General features: G+C 44.6%; 1 protein-coding gene across 20 annotated transcripts in view; it reads left to right on the forward strand.

The window, feature by feature from the left end:
- Nucleotides 1–11,336, forward strand: part of LOC110525713 (ankyrin-1) — a 77,614-nt gene extending 66,278 nt beyond the window's left edge. For 16 of the 20 annotated variants that reach the window (XM_036979840.1, XM_036979833.1, XM_036979834.1 and 13 more), the window contains 4 exons: nucleotides 1,647–1,730; nucleotides 3,038–3,181; nucleotides 4,802–4,913; nucleotides 7,189–11,336. In XM_036979840.1, coding sequence (XP_036835735.1) covers nucleotides 1,647–1,730; nucleotides 3,038–3,181; nucleotides 4,802–4,870 — 297 coding nt within the window. In that variant the 3' untranslated portion in view covers nucleotides 4,871–4,913; nucleotides 7,189–11,336. The remainder of the gene's footprint in view (nucleotides 1–1,646; nucleotides 1,731–3,037; nucleotides 3,182–4,801; nucleotides 4,914–7,188) is intronic. The other 4 variants (XM_036979828.1, XM_036979843.1, XM_036979831.1 and 1 more) reach the window with 2 other exon arrangements.
- The last annotated feature ends 6,971 nt before the right edge of the window (nucleotides 11,337–18,307 follow it).

Here is an 18,307-nt window from a genome sequence, read left to right on the forward strand (position 1 = left end):
GTACCCAACAGAAAGGGGAGGGGGTGAGGGGGGAGGGGGTGGGGGGAGGGGCGAGGGGGAGAGGATGAGACAGAGAATTGACTGGCAATGGAACAAAATAATGAAGGAGAGTGTAACAAACAGTGTGGTGGAAAGCAGATGGTTGCAGTGTGCGTGCGTGCGCGTGCGCGTGTGCGAGTGCGTGTGCGTGTGTGTGTGTGTGTGTGTGTGTGTGTGTGTGTGTGTGTGTGTGTGTGCGTGCGTGTGCGTGCGCGTGTGTGTTTGTAAAGCTCAGAGGTGATTTAATGTTTGTCTGTGACAAGGGGAAATGTTCGTCAGGGTCGAGGCGAGTGGAGAAGGTGGAGAGATACCTATTTCTGCTTGTTTACCGTATTAACTTCTGACCATGCAATTTATTCGTAATGGGATCAATAATGAAAGGTGAAAGATTATGTTCATAAAACAGTTGTTCATTTATATTGTAGAATTTTAACTCACACATACAGTATGCTGACTTGTGCATAGATTATGAATATACAGGATGCACGATAGAACTACTTTGCAACAACAACATTTGTTTTAAAGTATTTTCAAGCAACTTTCTGGATCATATTGTTCATACTGTATTCCGCCAGGTGAGATAGAATAGTAACAGAGGGAGGGAAGGACAAAACTAAGAATGGTCAAACCATAGACCTACAGTTGAGACCCATTTAGGGTCTGAGACCCATGTACAGATACACTGTACAGGCCTTGTACGTGCTGTGACCATAGACCTACGGTTGAGACCCATTTAGACTGTAGATACACTGTACAGGCCTTGTACGTGCTGTGACCATAGACCTACGGTTGAGACCCATTTAGACTGTAGATACACTGTACAGGCCTTGTATGTGCTGTGACCATAGACCTACAGTTGAGACCCATTTAGACTGTAGATACACTGTACAGGCCTTGTACGTGCTGTTGGAGCTGTGAATGGCTCAACCTGTGTGGTGTTTAAACCTATGACCTCAGTCTCTAATCTCTCTACCATCTTCAATTGTGGGACCTTTTGATCTTATAAATAGCTGTACTGGCGCCTCCAATGTTATTAGAAGTAATAGTTGTATTCTTATGAACCTCATCAACTCTGATTGTATTAGTGCTAACACCACAGCAGCCCCATTAGTGATCCCCTGACCAGTTACTATTTCCATGTATGTATGTATGTATGTATGTACGTATCTATCTCTCTCTCTCTCTCTCTCTCTCTCTCTGGTTTGGGGTTGGTGACAGTGGCTAAATGATGAGACTCACTCTGGGGGGCTATTTTAAAGTGCTCTAGATTCCAGCACCCTTTTCGTTCTGTATGCTGACTCCTGGTTTTCTCTCGGAGTCGTTCCCCAATTCATACTTACAAACTCATAGGTGTGACATTAATGCCTGTGGAAAAGTTGTTGGCCAATCAAGTATTTGGATCCAATCTTTCTGGTAGTATTGACTGGTCCCTTTTGTAATGTTAATGTAGAGTATGTGCGTTTGGACTCCTTACTGTGTAAGTGTGTGCTGTTGATGCGTTTGCCATTCATCTATGAGCAGATGTGTGTGACGGTACAGTATACCATGTGTATTTCAGTATGACAGTATTGTTTAGTGATGTTCAGTACATGTTGTCTGTCCTTTAGGGTGATGAGGCCAAGGATCTCCCAGGGGAACAAGTGAGCGAGGAGCAGTTCACAGATGAGCACGGAAACATCGTCACCAAGAAGGTCAGATATCTATCCCAGCATGCCTCTCTCTACTCTACAGCCCTGCACTGTGGCCTATCTAGTAGTTCTCCCCTGTTAATATTCATGTTCAACTCACTGCACTCATCCTCATAGAAATGATTATTAAATTGATCATCAAGAACCATCACGTTCATCGTCATGCCTTGATTTATTCCAATGTCATGACTGTAATCACGACATGGGAAAATGATCCCTGTCTTGCTCTCACAGGTGTCACAGTCATGTTTAGTTGCTGTATGAATGGTTGTGGGTTGTAGATTTAGTAAGGATGGGGTTGAAAGGTTGTGGGTTATAGATTTAATAAGGAGGGGGTTGAAAGGTTGTGGGTTGTAGATTTAATAAGGATGGGGTTGAAAGGTTGTGGGTTGTAGATTTAATAAGGATGGGGTTGAAAGGTTGGGTTGTAGATTTAATAAGGAAGGGGTTGAAAGGTTGTGGGTTGTAGATTTAATAAGGATGGGGTTGAAAGGTTGTGGGTAGTAGATTTAATAAGGATGGGGTTGAAAGGTTGTGGGGGGTAGATTTAGTAAGGATGGGGTTGAACGGTTGTGGGTAGTAGATTTAATAAGGATGGGGTTGAAAGGTTGTGGGTGGTAGATTTAGTAAGGATGGGGTTGAAAGGTTGTGGGTGGTGTTTTTAGTAAGGATGTGGTTGAAAGGTTGTGGGTGGTAAATTTAATAAGGATGGGGTTGAAAGGTTGTGTGTGGGTGGTAGATTTAGTAAGGATGGGGTTGAAAGGTTGTGGGTGGTAAATTTAATAAGGATGGGGTTGAAAGGTTGTGGGTGGTAGATTTAGTAAGGATGGGGTTGCAAGGTTGTGGGTGGTAGATTTAGTAAGGATGGGGTTGAAAGGTTGTGGGTGGTGTTTTTAGTAAGGATGGGGTTGAAAGGTTGTGGGTGGTAGATTTAGTAAGGATGGGGTTGAAAGGTTGTGGGTGGTGTTTTTAGTAAGGATGGGGTTGAAAGGTTGTGGGTGGTGTTTTAGTAAGGATGGGGTTGAAAGGTTGTGGGTGGTAGATTTAGTAAGGATGGGGTTGATAAGGATACATATAACCAGGACATTAAGTTCCTTAATGGTACACAGGGAGAACCCAAAAGAGTACCAATCTCTCCTTCTTAAGCTCTCTTTCCCACCACCCTCCCTCATCCTCTCATCCTCCTCCCCCTCCCTCCCCTGTGTGTGTGTGTGTGTGTGTGTGTGTGTGTGTGTGTGTGTGTGTGTGTGTGTGTGTGTGTGTGTGTGTGTGTGTGTGTGTGTGTGTGTGTGTGTGTGTGTGCGGTGCAGATTGTACGGAAGGTGGTGCGCAGGGGGAAGGGCTCAGGTGACGAGGGGGGTCAGGAGCGGTCAGTGAGCATGGATGGCTCTCTGCAGGATGAGCTGGAGGCTGAGGCGGAGCAGTTCATTAACTACGCCGTCCTGAGCAGCAAGGTGGGCCACTAACCTGCATCAGCCAGGCCACACTCACCTGGGCTACTGTACAAGAGGCTGAGACTCTAAACAAACTCATTCATCTGTCATAAATAGAGCATTGATTCACAGTTAAAGTAGACTGAGACTAACTTGACCATACAGGGCCCATCATGGTCAATCTGTAAACTTCCCTGAATTTATATAGGTACTCAATGTAGCAATCAACCACTAGAGAAGATGACAAGGGTGTAGCTGGGAACTACGATCTCTTTACTCTGCTGGGATCAGCAGTATAGATTCCTCTGTTAGTCCAAAGTAGACCACAGTGGGCTAAACCTGCATGGACTGTGTCGTGTGAATGGGATGTGTGTGTGTGTTTGTAATTTAGATCAACCTGTGTTGTCATTCCCCATCGTCCTAGCTACAAAGAAACTGAAAGAAAAATTGAGTGTGTGAGTGTCCTCATGCTGTATTTTGTATCCAACTTGCAAGCATTACTCATCTGTGCTTCATTTCCCCCATCATGTCCACCCTCTCCATCCTGACCTGCATGTAGGACCATCCAAAAAGTCCACAACTGCATCCTGCTCTGATAGCTTGCACTGTCTCTCTGCGTTGGCTGAAACAACAAACTAATGCTTCCAGGTTTCATAACAGCAGTCAGTTCTGATATCTGCTCTGTCTCCAGTCAGTACATAGATGGATGGCTCTTTCTCTCCAGTTGATATGAATGTCTGGGTGTTGGTTGTTTGCTCTTGATGTGCTAATGCAATGAGGTCTGTTCTCTCCCCTTCAGTAACCCACATTGACTGACTGTCTATCTGTCTTCTCTGCCCACCTCCATTCAAAGTCTCTATAGTCCACTAACTATGACTGTGTGCTCCCTCCAACCTGCAGTACTCTATTCCATGTCAATGTTTCTGATGCTTCTCTCTTTTCTATTTTCCTGTCTGTTTTTCCAATCCCCACCCCATCTCTCTTGGCTTGGCTGTCTTTCCATTATCTCTCTTCTCTTGAATTGTCTCCTTTCCTCTCCTTTTCTTGTCTTCCCGTCAACTCTCTCGCTTCGCTCATTACCTCAATTGTCACTTTTAACCTCTTCTCCTCTCCACCCTTGTCTCTTCATACACCTCTTCACCTCATCTGTATCTTTCACCTCTCATACACTGTGCCATTTCTCCCTCTCCCTCCTCTCTCTCCCTCTCTCCTGATTCCCTCTCCCTACTCTCTCCCTCTCTCCTGATTCCCTCTCTGTCCTCCACATCTTTTTGTTCTCCTACTACTTCTCCTTCACTTCTACTTCCACCTCTCCCTCTTACTCTCATCCTCTCCACCTGCCTGTCCCTCCTCGCCCTCCTACTCTCATCCTCTCCTCCACCTGTCTCTGTCCCTCCTCTCCCTCCTACTCTCATCCTCTCCTCCACCTGTCTCTGTCCCTCCTCTCCCTCCTACTCTCATCCTCTTCTCTACCTGTCTCTGTCCCTCCTCTCCCTTCTACTCTCATACTCTTCTCTACCTGTCTCTGTCCCTCCTCTCCCTCCTACTCTCATCCTCTTCTCTACCTGTCTCTGTCCCTCCTCTCCTTTACCTCCGCCCCTGGCTCTCCCCTTGCACCCCCACCCCCCCTCCCTGATGTAGCCTGATATTGTGGATGTGAAGAAGGGTGCTCAGATAGTGAAATGTGCCAGTCTGCGGAGAGTAAAGTGAGGGAAGCATGCAGACAGAGTGGCAGAACGACATGTGCCCGCAGGTACGGGACTGACTGACCCACTGAGATCTCTCACCTGGGTTATGGCTCCTTCATTTAATCCTGCCTCTCTGTCTGGATTAAATAGGCCTGATGTTGTTACAGTAATTCAATACTCATGACATTGAGCTAATTGTATCACTACAGTGCAGAGTGACATTTGATGTGGCTTGAACTATATCATTGGCATTTGATGCAACTACTGTGCATTAATATGTTACAGTATGACTGTGGGGTGGCATTGATTTAGTAGATTCACATTTAATACTAAAACTAAGTCTAGTTGAGCGGTAACGCTCTCAACTCTGTACTACACATTCTGTATCCCTCGGCAACAGAGGTATGAGTCCCGACTCTACCATTCCTGTCTATGCCCTTAAACATTTCTATCTTTGTCCTCTTCATCGTCTATCTCCCCCTATCTACTTCTAGATGTTCTATCAGAAAATAATGAAATAGGAAAGGTTGACCGGACCTCCCGATCTTCTTACCCAGATGCCTCGTTACATATGGCTTTATAAGATAGTATATTAGTGTGTAGTGTTTTGCTGTAGATGAGTATCAGTGTGTCAAATACAGTTGGATGTATAGCACAGCTGTTGTCGTACTGTCTTAGGAGAGTCTAAACAACAGCAAATTCTGTGGTCAGTGTGTATAGATTGTGTTACAGTGGGTATTCAGCAGGGTGTGAAGGGGAGGTTCAATGGTTGTCCTTATGTGGTGGCGTAGTACTAATGCTGTACATGTCTGACTGGGTTTACAGTAGGTCTAGCTACATGCAGTATGTTTATGTTAGTGCTGACTGTTGTACCTATTACAGATGGCATTGCATGTGGCTCTCCACTATCAAAGGGTGCTGGGGATCCAGCATGTTTTCATAGGTCAAAGTTGACAGGCCAGTTGTTCTTTCAAATTAAACTAGCTGGGTCAACTGTGTGTGTGTGTGTGTGTGTGTGTGTGTGTGTGTGTGTGTGTGTGTGTGTGTGTGTGTGTGTGTGTGTGTGTGCTTGCGCATGCGTGCATGCATGTTGCCCCTTACTCTGACGTATAAGACACACCCAGACGAGAAACAGGTCCCATGCATTTGCACTCAGAGGAAGGCAGTAGCCTTAAATTCAGATTGCTGCCATTTCAGACCGGAGACGGCACCAACTACTACACTCAGGTTCACTTTGATTAGTAAGACAGATCTTGACAAAACATTTACATTATAAACAGAACAATGACCAATGACTTGACTGACAATGCACAACACTTTCTTAAAGTAGGAGAAATAGAGCTCCCCAGAGCAGTATATACTGTATACTCTGAGTACACGAAACATTAAGGACGCCCGCTCTTTCCATGGCATAGACTGACCAGATGAAAGGTATGATCTCTTGTTGATGTCACTTGTTAAATCCACTTCAATCCATGTAGATGAAAGGTAGGAGACAGGGTATCCCTTTCCTGCTGTCATATGACCTAGTGGCCTCATGGGGAGAATGTTATTAATATTTTTTCATAATTAATAGACAGAAAAAAAACATACACAGAAAAACCTGTTTCTACAGTTTTGTTATGTGATGTATATAAAGTGTAATATCGGGATACAAACTTATGATTGAATACATTTAAACTCTATAGCTGGCACGAGGAGATGTCTTCTTTTTTTCAAGACCATAAATATGTGTGAGGTGTATACTTTTGTTTCAAATAGGATTTGTTTAAGACAACAACAAAAACACTCTGTGTGTCCCTGATTTAACCCACTGCAGTAAAAGGTTAAAGAGGAGTTTTTAAGCCTTGAGACGATTGAGACAGGGATTGTGTATGTGTGCCATTCAGAGGGTGAATCGGCGAGACAAAATATTTAAGTGCCTTTGAACAGAGTATGTTAGTAGGTGCCAGGCGCACCGGTTTGTGTCAAGAACTGCAAAGCTGCTGGGTTTTTCACGCTCAACAGGTATCCCTAATGTTTGGTATACTCAGTGTATAAGACTACAAGACAGTGTTTCTAGAGTCCCCTATTTCCATGTTTGAAAGGAAGGTTGCGGTACATTTTCTCTTTATCCAAGGACAGTTGTAAGACAAGCTCTGACCGTGTTTTGGCTGTGTGTGTGTGTGTGTGTGTGTATTTATAGACAGGTATGCCTACTCACATTTACTGATTCGTCTCTGGGTTCTTGATTTCTGCACCCTGCATGCCGATCCAACAGAACTGTTGGGTCTGATTCTCTACACACTGATGGGAACCTTGTCCTTGCTCCATATTAACCTCTGTTCTCTTGCCCTCCAGGATTTGAGCCCCACACCAAAACAATCCTACTTAGACACATGACCGGCGGCAGGTGACAGGAGGAATGAAGAGGAGGAGAATAATGGAGAGAAAAGAAGAGAGATTGGAACGAACAAAACACTAACTTCATAATAACAACAACCACCACGGCAAAGCCGACGATCACGAGAGCGAAGTGGATTTACTCCTAGTTTTCTTACCTTTTTAAAAAAAGAAACAATCCAAAAATGTCAACTACTAGGCTAGGTGCATGATTTCGTATAAAACAAAACCAAACACAGACAACAAAAAAAATAGCAACCAAAACGTGCTTCCTGTTATATGTATCAGCATGAATGACTGCTGGCGCATGGCCTGTCTTTCACTACAGTACTAGGGGTTGTGGGGGGGGGGGGGGGGGGGGGGTCACTCCTGTATTGGATAGGAGGCCATGTTGGGGTTTAGGGCAAGGTGATTATGTCATACGTCCCCTTTCTAAAGAAACAGGGCAGTGTTTGTTTGTGAAACTTCTGAAAAGGGAGACTGTCAAAATACTCAGAATTATCTCTAGGCAACAGGTCACTCTCCCTCCCTGTCACACTGAACAGACTCTTCCAGCAAAAAAAAGATTAAATACATCACAGGCTGGTTTCAGCCCTTCACTGTCCCACTCCAGTAGCCTACATTTGGGATATTGGTGTTGTACATTCTATCTGCACTGAAATGCTACGTGACTGAGTGTTACCTGTGTTTAATTTCACCATAACCCTATGTGATGCTAATGATGCTGCTGTTTCAGACACCTAAACGATTCTTCTGCTCTGGTGTTCTTGTTTGGTTAACTCTATGCGTATATGTTCTATATATCTTGAGATCTGGTGGGTATGAGAACAAACAAAACAAACCTCTGTGTCGTTCTGCCTGTTTTATCTGTCCATTTTTGTGTGTCCGGTTATTTGTTATTTTGTGATTTTCATGTGATGCCTCCCTTTGCTGTCGTCATCTCACCTAGAGGGCATTACTGGCTTCAGAGACATTTCACGGTTCTTTGTGTTTTAGAAAAAGGAGGTTCTGTGTTGACTTTCCTCCCCAACCCCACAACCAACCTCCCTGGAGTGGTTTGTGTGTTTCCAGGGTGAATGTAATTGGAGTAAAGGCTGGGGCAATCATGAGAACGTTGGATAGACCTTTCACCTACCCTGCTATATGTGTGCAGCTATAGTCCAGTTTGTCTGGCGGTCCTGTCACCACCATCTGCATGTATGTATGCAGCCCACCCACCTCAGTCATCTCTACACCCCATCCTCACACCCCATTCTCCCTGCACTGCACACCCTGCCCTGCCCTGCCTCCCTCCACTCCCCCAGCCTTTCGGTGTAGATGCAGCAGTCCTGTTCTATCCCTCTCAATATGGATATTATGTAGCAGTTCTGTTCATTACCAGCAGGGGTCAGAGTCCCCCTAATTAATGTAGCATCTCCCCTCTGGTGTGTCTGTCACACAGCAATTGTCAGCAATTGTCAGCAATTGTCAGATTGTCAGTCTGATATCACAGGATATATCCAAGAGGGTTTACAGATCATCTCAGCATCTACCCATCATTCGATAAGGGTAAAGAAGTAACTTCACCACTACAGGTAATAATGTAGCACTGGTTAAGCTGGTTACATGTGATAGTCAGTCAGGGAGAGGTGGGTATCTACAGAGATTTGAAAGTGTTGGGATTGTAAGTGTTGCTTGTTTTGTTGGCAACTCTCAGTAGACTAGCGAAGACAACCAGCCACCAATCACTGTGATAAGAAACTGTAATACTGACCCACAACTGTGAGCCCACACAACCCCACCACAAACCTGTCTCCTTTCCTCTCAACCCTCTCCTGATGTCTGTACACCCCTACCCCTTTTCCCATCAGAAATGTATTGTCTGGTGTTTGTTTAAAGGAAAGCAATAACATTGGTCGAAAGAGTAGGTCTTAATATGTGTATGTGTGTGTGTGTGGGGGGGGGGGGGGGGGGGTATAGGCATTCTAACTACTTTTACCTTAGATGTACTGTCCGATTAGGAGAGATGTCAGAGCCCCAATCAGCCTCCTGCTATCCACTTGACCTGCGTGGAACATAAATCACTTCCATGTTGGTTGCACAAAGTAGACAAAGGAGACAAGTTGGTGGACTGAGTTACTGGTTTGCATTATTTGAGAGCTGTTTTCTTCAAGTGTTTTTCTCCCAGTCCCAACAGTGTTTGGTTTTTGATCGTGTGTGTTTGAAGGTTGGGTGGCAAAGAATAGCCATTCCCTGAGGTTTATGCAAGCCATCTAAAAGTGTCCACTCATTGTTCTTTTAAGCCTTAATGGCATTCATATTTAATTCTAAGGAGAAATTCTAAAGTGTGCGTGCATGTGTGTGTATGCGAGCGTGTGTGTGTGTGTGTGTGTGTGTGTGTGTGTGTGTATAATGAGTCCACTGATTGTAAGTACAATTGAGACTGACACCGTACAGCGTCATTTAGTGTTGACAAAATGACAGTGCAGGGTTGAGGGCGGTGAATTGGCATGGGTGTGAAGGTGATACGACACTATTGGTGGACATTAAACCGAGGTTCTTCGGTCCCTACCCTGATTTAAACATGGTTTACAGTAGTGTTACCTCAGTACAGTATGCAATCCTACATCATGTAGATTAGATGTAATGCTCTACATCCTCTTGGCATTGTATCGTAACGGATCTTGATGCATTACGTTGCTCATATCGTAGGAAAACGTGTGTCTCAAACACTCCAGAGAGTATATGAACGAACACTCTGCAATAATAATACCCAGACATTGAAATTAGTCTCCAGTCCAGGCCCATGGTTTATCAGCCTCTGTAGCCACAGGTAATGAATGTAAGTTCTTGCTCTGTACATATTAGTTGACTAGGTAGGCTAGACGCCAGACTGTTTAGCCTATCTATTGAACTCGGGATCTGTTGTTGTTTAAGAAACTGTATAACACTGAACACATATGAATAGATATGTCGCCCATATAACCCATCCATGCATAATCAGAATGAGGGAACGAGCAAGAGAAAGAGAGCACGTATAAAAGTCAAGTTGTTGTTTTGAGACATTTGATCATCTATCCCTCCCTCTGCACCATTAATACATATCATGTTTATGACCCCACCTTGACTGGGTCAAAGCTACGGGGGCAGCAGAAAGAGGAATGGTGAAGCACCTCCATGTGACTGCTTAAGGTCGGCTCAGTAAGAGCTTAAGGAAAACCAGACAAACATACATTATACATTCATTATGCTTCTTAGTTTGGTTTCTGTATCTGGTCATTTGTGTGCACACAGTGTGGGCCTACAGTCTTTAAGTCTGGATGTAATGGGGTTGGGTCTGGAGACTTGTGGAGGTGGTAGACAGGGAAAGCAGACTGGGGCGATGAGGATCTATGGTTGTAGAGGGGTAGTTAGACAACTCTCTGAGACAACATCGTGGCTTCACTGGCTAGGCTGTGTTTTTTTTAATAGTATTTTTCCTCAACACCGCCCACCCCCGTTCCATCCCCGCTCCCTAAAACCAAAAAGAGATTGAGCCAGTTCTAATGCTTCCTTCTACACAGTGACAGGCTGAGTGGAGTCAAGGAGAGGGAGGACTCAGTAGAACTTCAGACCATGGAGGTGACGACATAAACCAACTTCATGCAAAAAAGATTAACTGTTGCAAAAACTAGAGAACACATGTATACTCATTTAGAATGGATTGAAGACATTATTCATGCAATAGCATATTACTCAATACTAAGGAATGCACCTGCGCACATGCACAGAAAATGTTTTTAATATAAATGAATATATATAAAATATATGGAAATATATATTTACTTAGAATGCTATGCACCCTTACTTGTCAGCGGGATTATAGTTATTTTATGGATGTACTTTTAGCATCATAGCTACCAAGAGACTGTTGAGTTATGGGTAATGCCTGCAACCTGGGAAAAATAGGGGCCTTGTGCGTATTTGAACTTGTTTTGTTTGCTTTTATATTGTTATTGAGAGGTCAAATATGACAAATATATACATGTACAAGCCTTTTAATCAAATGAAATCCGAAGACATCTATAGATAATTTACCCTGTACACCAGCTCAAATCATTTACGAAATAATAAAGAAATGAAATGTCCTTGTCTTTTCATGTGTTTGAGTTTGAACGAGACGAGCCCATCCATGTATTATTTTACACTGTTAATTGTACATGAGCAATATCAATACATTTCACCAGATGGCAGTATAAGCTTGTTTTTTTTATCAACGGCTCTGACGTTTTCACAGCGGGGGTATTCTTTCATAGCAGGAAACATACTGTCTCTGGCATTGAGAAATGAGTTTTATTATCATGAAAGTCCTATCATGAAAGTCCTGCAGCATTGTGTCCGTAATGGCTCGGAATAATGAATAGGTCCATTTTCCCAAGCATTGCATTCATCGTATAGCTATAATATTTCTAGCATTTTCAAGAACACGTACATTCAAAGACGAGGCAAGAGAGAGAGAGCACATATAAAAGTCAAGTTGTTGTTTTGAGACATTTGATCATCTATCCCTCCCTCTGCACCATTAAAACATATAATGTGTATGACCACACAGACCAGACATTATACATTCATTATGCTTCTTCATTGATTGATACCACCTAAATCAGTTTGGCTCAAGCTCGCATAGGCTGCGTTTAGACAGGAAGCCCAATTCTGATCCTTTTTTTTCACTATTTGGTCTTTGACCAATCAGATCAGCTCTGAAAAAGATATGTTGAAAAGACGTGATGTGTTTGGTCAAAACACCAATTAGTGAAAAAGGGATCGAATTGGGCTGCCTGTCTAAATGCAGGCTAACCATACTATTTTCCAATTTGGACATTTTACATCCAAGTAACATTGGAGAGGGAGTTGAGCAGGAATATGTAGTGGTAGATATGTGGTTAGGAGGGGGGGATCTGGTAATAGTGAACTTTTACAACCTGTGTAAGAGACTAGAGTTGATGGCTCTTGGGAATGTAGAAGGTCAAGATAGGAGACGGGTGATGTGGTGTGGGGATTGTAATGCCCACAGTGCACTCTGGGGAGGGGCACGGACTGATATAAATAGTGTTGGAGGAACTCTTGGGTGAGAAAGGGCTTGTGTGCCTTAATAATGGGCGGGGAACCAGGATTGACCCAGTAATTGGAACTCAATCTGCTCTGGATCTTACTCGAGATGTAGTTGGAAGGCAGATGTACAGTGCCTTCGGAAAGTATTCAGACCCCTTGACTTTTTCCACATTTTGTTACGTTGCTGCCTTATTCTACAATTGATTAAATAAAACATTTTCCTCAGCAATCTACACACAATACCCCATAATGACATTGCAAAAACAGGTTTTAAGACATTTTTGCACATTTATTAAAAATTAAAAACAGAAATAACTTATTTACATAAGTATTCAGACCCTTTGCTATGAGACTCGAAATTGATCTCAGGTGCATCCTGTTGCCATTGATCATCCTTGAGATGTTGTTACAACTTGTTTGGAGTCCACCTGTGGTAAATTCAATTGATTGGCCATGATTTGGAAAGGCACACACCTGTCTATAGTTGACAGTGCATGTAAGAGCAAAACCCAAGCCATGAGGTCGAAGGAATTGTCCGTAGAGCTCCGAGATAGGATTGTGTCGAGGTGACCAAGAACCCGATGGTCACTTTGACAGAGCTCTAGACTTCCTCTGTGGAGATGGAAGAACCTTCCAGAAGGACAACCATCTCAGCAACACTCCACCAATCAGGCCTTTATGGTAGAGTGGCCAGATGAAAGCCACTCCTCAGTAAAAGGCACATGACAGCCCGCTTGGAGTTTGCCAAAAGGCACCTAAAGAATCTCTTCTCTGATAAAACCAAGATTCAACTCTTTGGCCTGAATGGCAAGCGTCACATCTGGAGGAAACCTGGTACCATCCCTACGGTGAAGCATGGTGGTGGCAGCATCATGCTGTGGGGATGTTTTTCAGCGACAGGGACTGGGAGACTAGTCAGGATCGAGGCAAAGATGAACGGAGCAAAATCATGGGAGATCCTTGATGAGGACCTCAAACCGGGGTGAAGGTTCACCTTCCAATAGGATAACAACCCTATGCACACAGCCAAGACAATGCATGAATGGCTTTGGGACAAGTCTCTGAATGTCCTTGAGTGGCCCAGCCAGAGCCCGGACTTGAACCCAATCAAACATCTCTGGAGAGACTTGAAAATAGCTGTGTAGTGACACTCCCCAACCTGACAGAGCTTGAGAGGATCTGCATAGAAGAATGGGAGAAACTCCCCAAATACAGGTGTGACAAGCTTGTAGCGTCATACCCCCATAAAACCTGATGCTGTAATCGCTGCCAAAGGTGCTTCAATAAAGTACTGGGTAAAGGGTCTGAATACTTATGTAACTGTGGTATTTCCGTTTATATATATATATATATATATATATATATATATATATATATATATATATATATATATATATATATATATATATATATATATATGGGTACAGGGTGGAGAAGGGGGAAGGCAGGGGATTCCTATGAGTACAGGGGGGAGAAGGGGGAAGGCAGGTGATTCCTTTGGGTACAGGATGGAGAAGGGGGAAGGCAGGTGATTCCTATGGGTACAGGGGGGAGAAGGGGGAAGGCAGGGGATTCCTATGAGTACAGGGGGGAGAAGGGGGAAGGCAGGTGATTCCTTTGGGTACAGGGTGGAGAAGGGGGAAGGCAGGTGATTCCTATGGGTACAGGGGGGAGAAGGGGGAAGGCAGGGGATTCCTATGAGTACAGGGGAGAGAAGGGGGAAGGCAGATGATTCCTTTGGGTACAGGGTGGAGAAGGGGGAAGGCAGGTGATTCCTATAAGTACAGGGGGGAGAAGGGGGAAGGCAGGTGATTCCTATGGGTACAGGGGGGAGAAGGGGGAAGGCAGGTGATTCCTATGGGTACAGGGGGGAGAAGTGGGAAGGCAGGGGATTCCTATGGGTACAGAGGGAAGAAGGGGGAAGGCAGGTGATTCCTATGGGTACAGGGGGGAGAAGGGGGAAGGCATGTGATTCCTATGGGTACAGGGTGGAGAAGGGGGAAGGCAGGTGATTCCTATGGGTACGGGGGGAGAAGGGGGAAGGCATGTGATTCCTATGGGTACAGAGGGGAGAAGGGGGAAGGGGGAAGGCAGGTGATTCCTATGGGTACAGGGGGGAGAAGGGGGAAGGGGGAAGGCAGGTGATTCCTATGGGTACAGAGGGGAGAAGGGGGAAGGGGGAAGGCAGGTGATTCCTATGGGTACAGGGGGGAGAAAGAGTAACGCAGTTCCCTGGTGGACTGAAGAGTGCAGAGAAGCTGTGAAAATTAGGAACAGGGCTTTCAGTATTAACAAGCATAAGCAGTAGTAAGGAGGACCATTAGGACAGCTAAGAGAACTACTCCAGTGGAAGAGGTATGGGGGATGATTAAGAGGATGAGTGAGGTCAGAGTAGATTGGGATCTCCCTGTGCTGAAAAGTTGGGAGACTGTTGCAGTGAGAGTCATGGAGAAGGCAGAGATGTTAGCCCAGGCATTTGTAAAAGTCCACAGCTCAAATAATTTAAAGGACGAGGGACAGCGTGGAAAAGAGAGGGTCAGAGGAGAATATCCAGGGATCCTGGATCAGAGAGAGGCGGTGAAGGATGCATTGAATGTTCCTTTTACATTGGGTGAGATTAAGAGAGCAATAGCTAAAGCTGAGGTGTGAGATGAGATGTGTTACATCGTGATGGCTCATCTCAGTGACACTGCAATGGGAAAAGTATTGGGCCTTTACAATAAGGTGTGGCAGGAAGGAAAGCTGCCTGACAGTTGGAAGCAGGCAGTAGTGGTGCCGATACGGAAATCAGGGAAAGGCCCTACTTATCCATCAAGTTATAGGCCGATAGCTTTGACATCTCATGTCTGTAAACGAGGCCTAATGTCATCAGATCAAGGTGGGTTCAGGAAAGGCAGGGGAACGATGGATCCTGTACTGTGTCTACAGTCAGCCATACGGAAGGCACAGGCAAATAAGGAGGTGTTTTCTTCGATGTAGAGAAGGCCTATGATATGATTTGGAAGGAGGGCCTGCTCATCAAATTGGATAGCATGGGGGTTGGAGGATTTTCTTTTTGGACAATCAATACAAGTGAAGGTGGGGAGCTCTATGTCAGAAAGTTATGAGGTAGATAATGGTACCCTCCAGGGAAGTGCGATTAGTACTTTGTTGTTCTCCATTATCATTGATTATGTATTCTCCCAGGTGAGACCAGATACTGGGAGGTCATTGTTTGCGGGTGACTGGGCATTGTGGAAGACAGGGAGCAATATTCTCCATAGTCTTACAGCCGGAAGCGATCAGAGAAGTTGAACAGTGGTCCCTCGAGTGGGGCTTCAAGTTCTCAGTTGAGAAAACAGACTGTTTTTTACTAGAAGGAAGGTTGGGGAGGAAATATGCCTAAAGTTGTATGGGAGGAATCGGGGAGGAATCTGAAGAGGGTAGGAGTGTTTAGGTTTCTGGGGGTCAGGTATATTGACACTGAGATTACATGGGCAGAACATATTAACAGAGTAGTTATTAAAGGAAATAAAATATTGAATGTGATGTGTTGCCTGTCAGGAATGGTGTGGGGGGGGGGGGATAGAATGGTGTTGAATATTTTATATATTGCGCTACCAAGGTCATCACTGGACTATAGCAGTTTAGCATGTGTATAAGCAGCTCGCTCCTACATCTCTAAAATAAAAAACTAGCTGTAATCCAGGCTCAAGCTCTAACAATATGTTGTGTAGCAGTCAGGACCTCCCTGTTGGCAGAGCTGGAGGTAGAGTTGGGGGAGATGGCGTTTAAAGTTGAAAACAACAACAACTAACCATGACATATTGGGTAAATCTTCAGGGACATAAGGTTACACATCCTGTAAAAAAAAAAGTGCTCCTAGAGTGCTGGGACCATGAACGAGATCTGAAGACAAATGTTTGGTGCATAGGTAATGTCATGGCGAGAGATAGGACTGTTGGGGAAGGAGTTCAGCCCCTCTTCCTGCTATCCCACCTTGGTTGCTCCCTCAGCCAATGATAGACCTAGGGATGCTTGACAGGGTAAGAGCTGGTGAGGAAAGAGTAGATCCAGTAAATGTTTTAAGTGAACATTTAAGAACTCAGTACTATGCTGTCTTGAATATATTCACTGATAGATCTAAGGACCATAAAACAGGGAGGACAGGTGCAGCTTTTAGTGTTCCTGAATTTAAGGTGGCAGTGACAACAAGAGCAACGGATCGTTTATGCGTATACGCAATGGAGTAGCTGGCCATACTCTTGGCTGAAGAATGGGTGGAGACCAGACAGGGTAATCATCTACTCTGACTCGTGTGCAGTACTGATGAGCTTAAATTCATTTGTGTCACGGAGAAGACAAGATTGAGATTTTGCAGGGCCTGTTTAGGGTGAAACAGACGAGGATATTTGTGATGTTCCTCTGGGTACCAGCTCATGTGGGAGTAGAGGGGGATGAGGTGGTGGATCTTCTTGCCAAGCAGGCTCTCAAACATCCTAATGTTGATATTGAAATGTCAAATCAGTAAAGCAGAATCCAAGGGGTTTAAAAGAACAGTGGTTAAAAACAAATGGCAAGAGTTGTGGAACAGAGAGGGAAAGGGAAGACACCTGTATATGATACAGGAAAAGGTGAAGGCAGGGAGGTCCTCAGGTCGAGAGAGAAGGGAGGAAAGTGTAACACACAAGGCTCAGTACATTGAAATTGGTGGGGAAACATCTGACTGGGAGGTGTGATCACTGTCAGGAGGAGATGGAGACAGTGGAAAATGTTATATTTCAGTGCCAGCAATATGGGAGGGAAGAGAGAGATTGTTGTTAGATTTAATGAGTAAGGGTGTTGAAGAGTCAAGCTTAAGTGAACTGCTGGGAAAATCTTCAGGGGTTGTAGTATTTAATTGTGTATTTCGAGAATAATGGGTAGGAGCTTAGCACTGTTGAGTGCTACATCCCAAGGGGTTCGTGCTGATTGTATGGAGATTGTATCAGCCGGTTTAATGGCATCCTTTGAGAAGGCAAGAACAAGATGTATGTCAGGAGAAATGCAGTATTATCATAAGGAGACGTATATTTTGCATATGGAGGAGGAGTGGAGGGAAAAAGAGAGGCAGAGGAGGACTAAGAGAGAGAGAGAGAGAGAAGAAGAGTGTGAGCTTGAGTCAGTTAAGAATGGTGGAAAAAAGGGAGATTGTTTGTTGAAGAATGGTAGAAAGTGTAAGCAGAGTTAGCTGAAGACAGGAGGAGAAATGAAAGTGAATGAGGGCAGTAGGTGTAGTGAAGTTCTCGGAGCCGAGGCTTGCACCGAGGGTCAGGATAAAGATGAGTCTGACCGTAGGAGTGAAGTTTTTGGAAAAAGTGGACCCTTGCCTTTTGGCTCATCCATTTGTGGTTTCAGGGTGGGTGAAAACAGAGTTGGGTGCTGTGGAATCGGTGAGGATAACCAGAAAGGGTCTTGTGATAATTGTTTGTGTTTCCTCTGATCAGAGGGAGAAAGTGCTCCGCGTTAAACGAATGGGGGCAAGAAATGTGAATTGTTTTTCTCTCAAGAAAAGGGCGCCATTGAAAGAGGGATTACTGGGGTAGCGGTAAATGTAAAAGTTGACCAACTGAAGGGGAAGATTCCAGGTGTTTGTGATGCTCGTCGTTTGGTGTGACGCAGACAGGGTGGTGTGAGTGGTGAAACAGAAGAGTCATTGTCTGTTCTTTTGAGTTTTGATGTTGATTCTTTGCCCGACAAAGTGATGTTAGGATATATAAGTTATCCTGTACGAGCTTTTGTGCCAAATACATTACGATGTTACAGGTGACAAGCTTATGGGCATGTGTTAGCAGGAATGTGTAGCATTGGGGAAAGTAGTGGTATGTGTTAATTGTAGGGGTGCCCATGGGGCTGGGGATCAGAAATGTCCCGTACGAGAGAGGCAGGTTGAGGTTTCCAGGGTTAGAGTAGTGCAGAAGTTGTCATGTGCTGGGGCGGTGAAGAAAGTAGAGGAAGATGGGTCAAGGGGGGGGGGGGGATCCTGAGG

This window comes from Oncorhynchus mykiss, chromosome 6, assembly GCF_013265735.2.
Source record: "Oncorhynchus mykiss isolate Arlee chromosome 6, USDA_OmykA_1.1, whole genome shotgun sequence".
Lineage (NCBI taxonomy): Eukaryota > Metazoa > Chordata > Actinopteri > Salmoniformes > Salmonidae > Oncorhynchus > Oncorhynchus mykiss.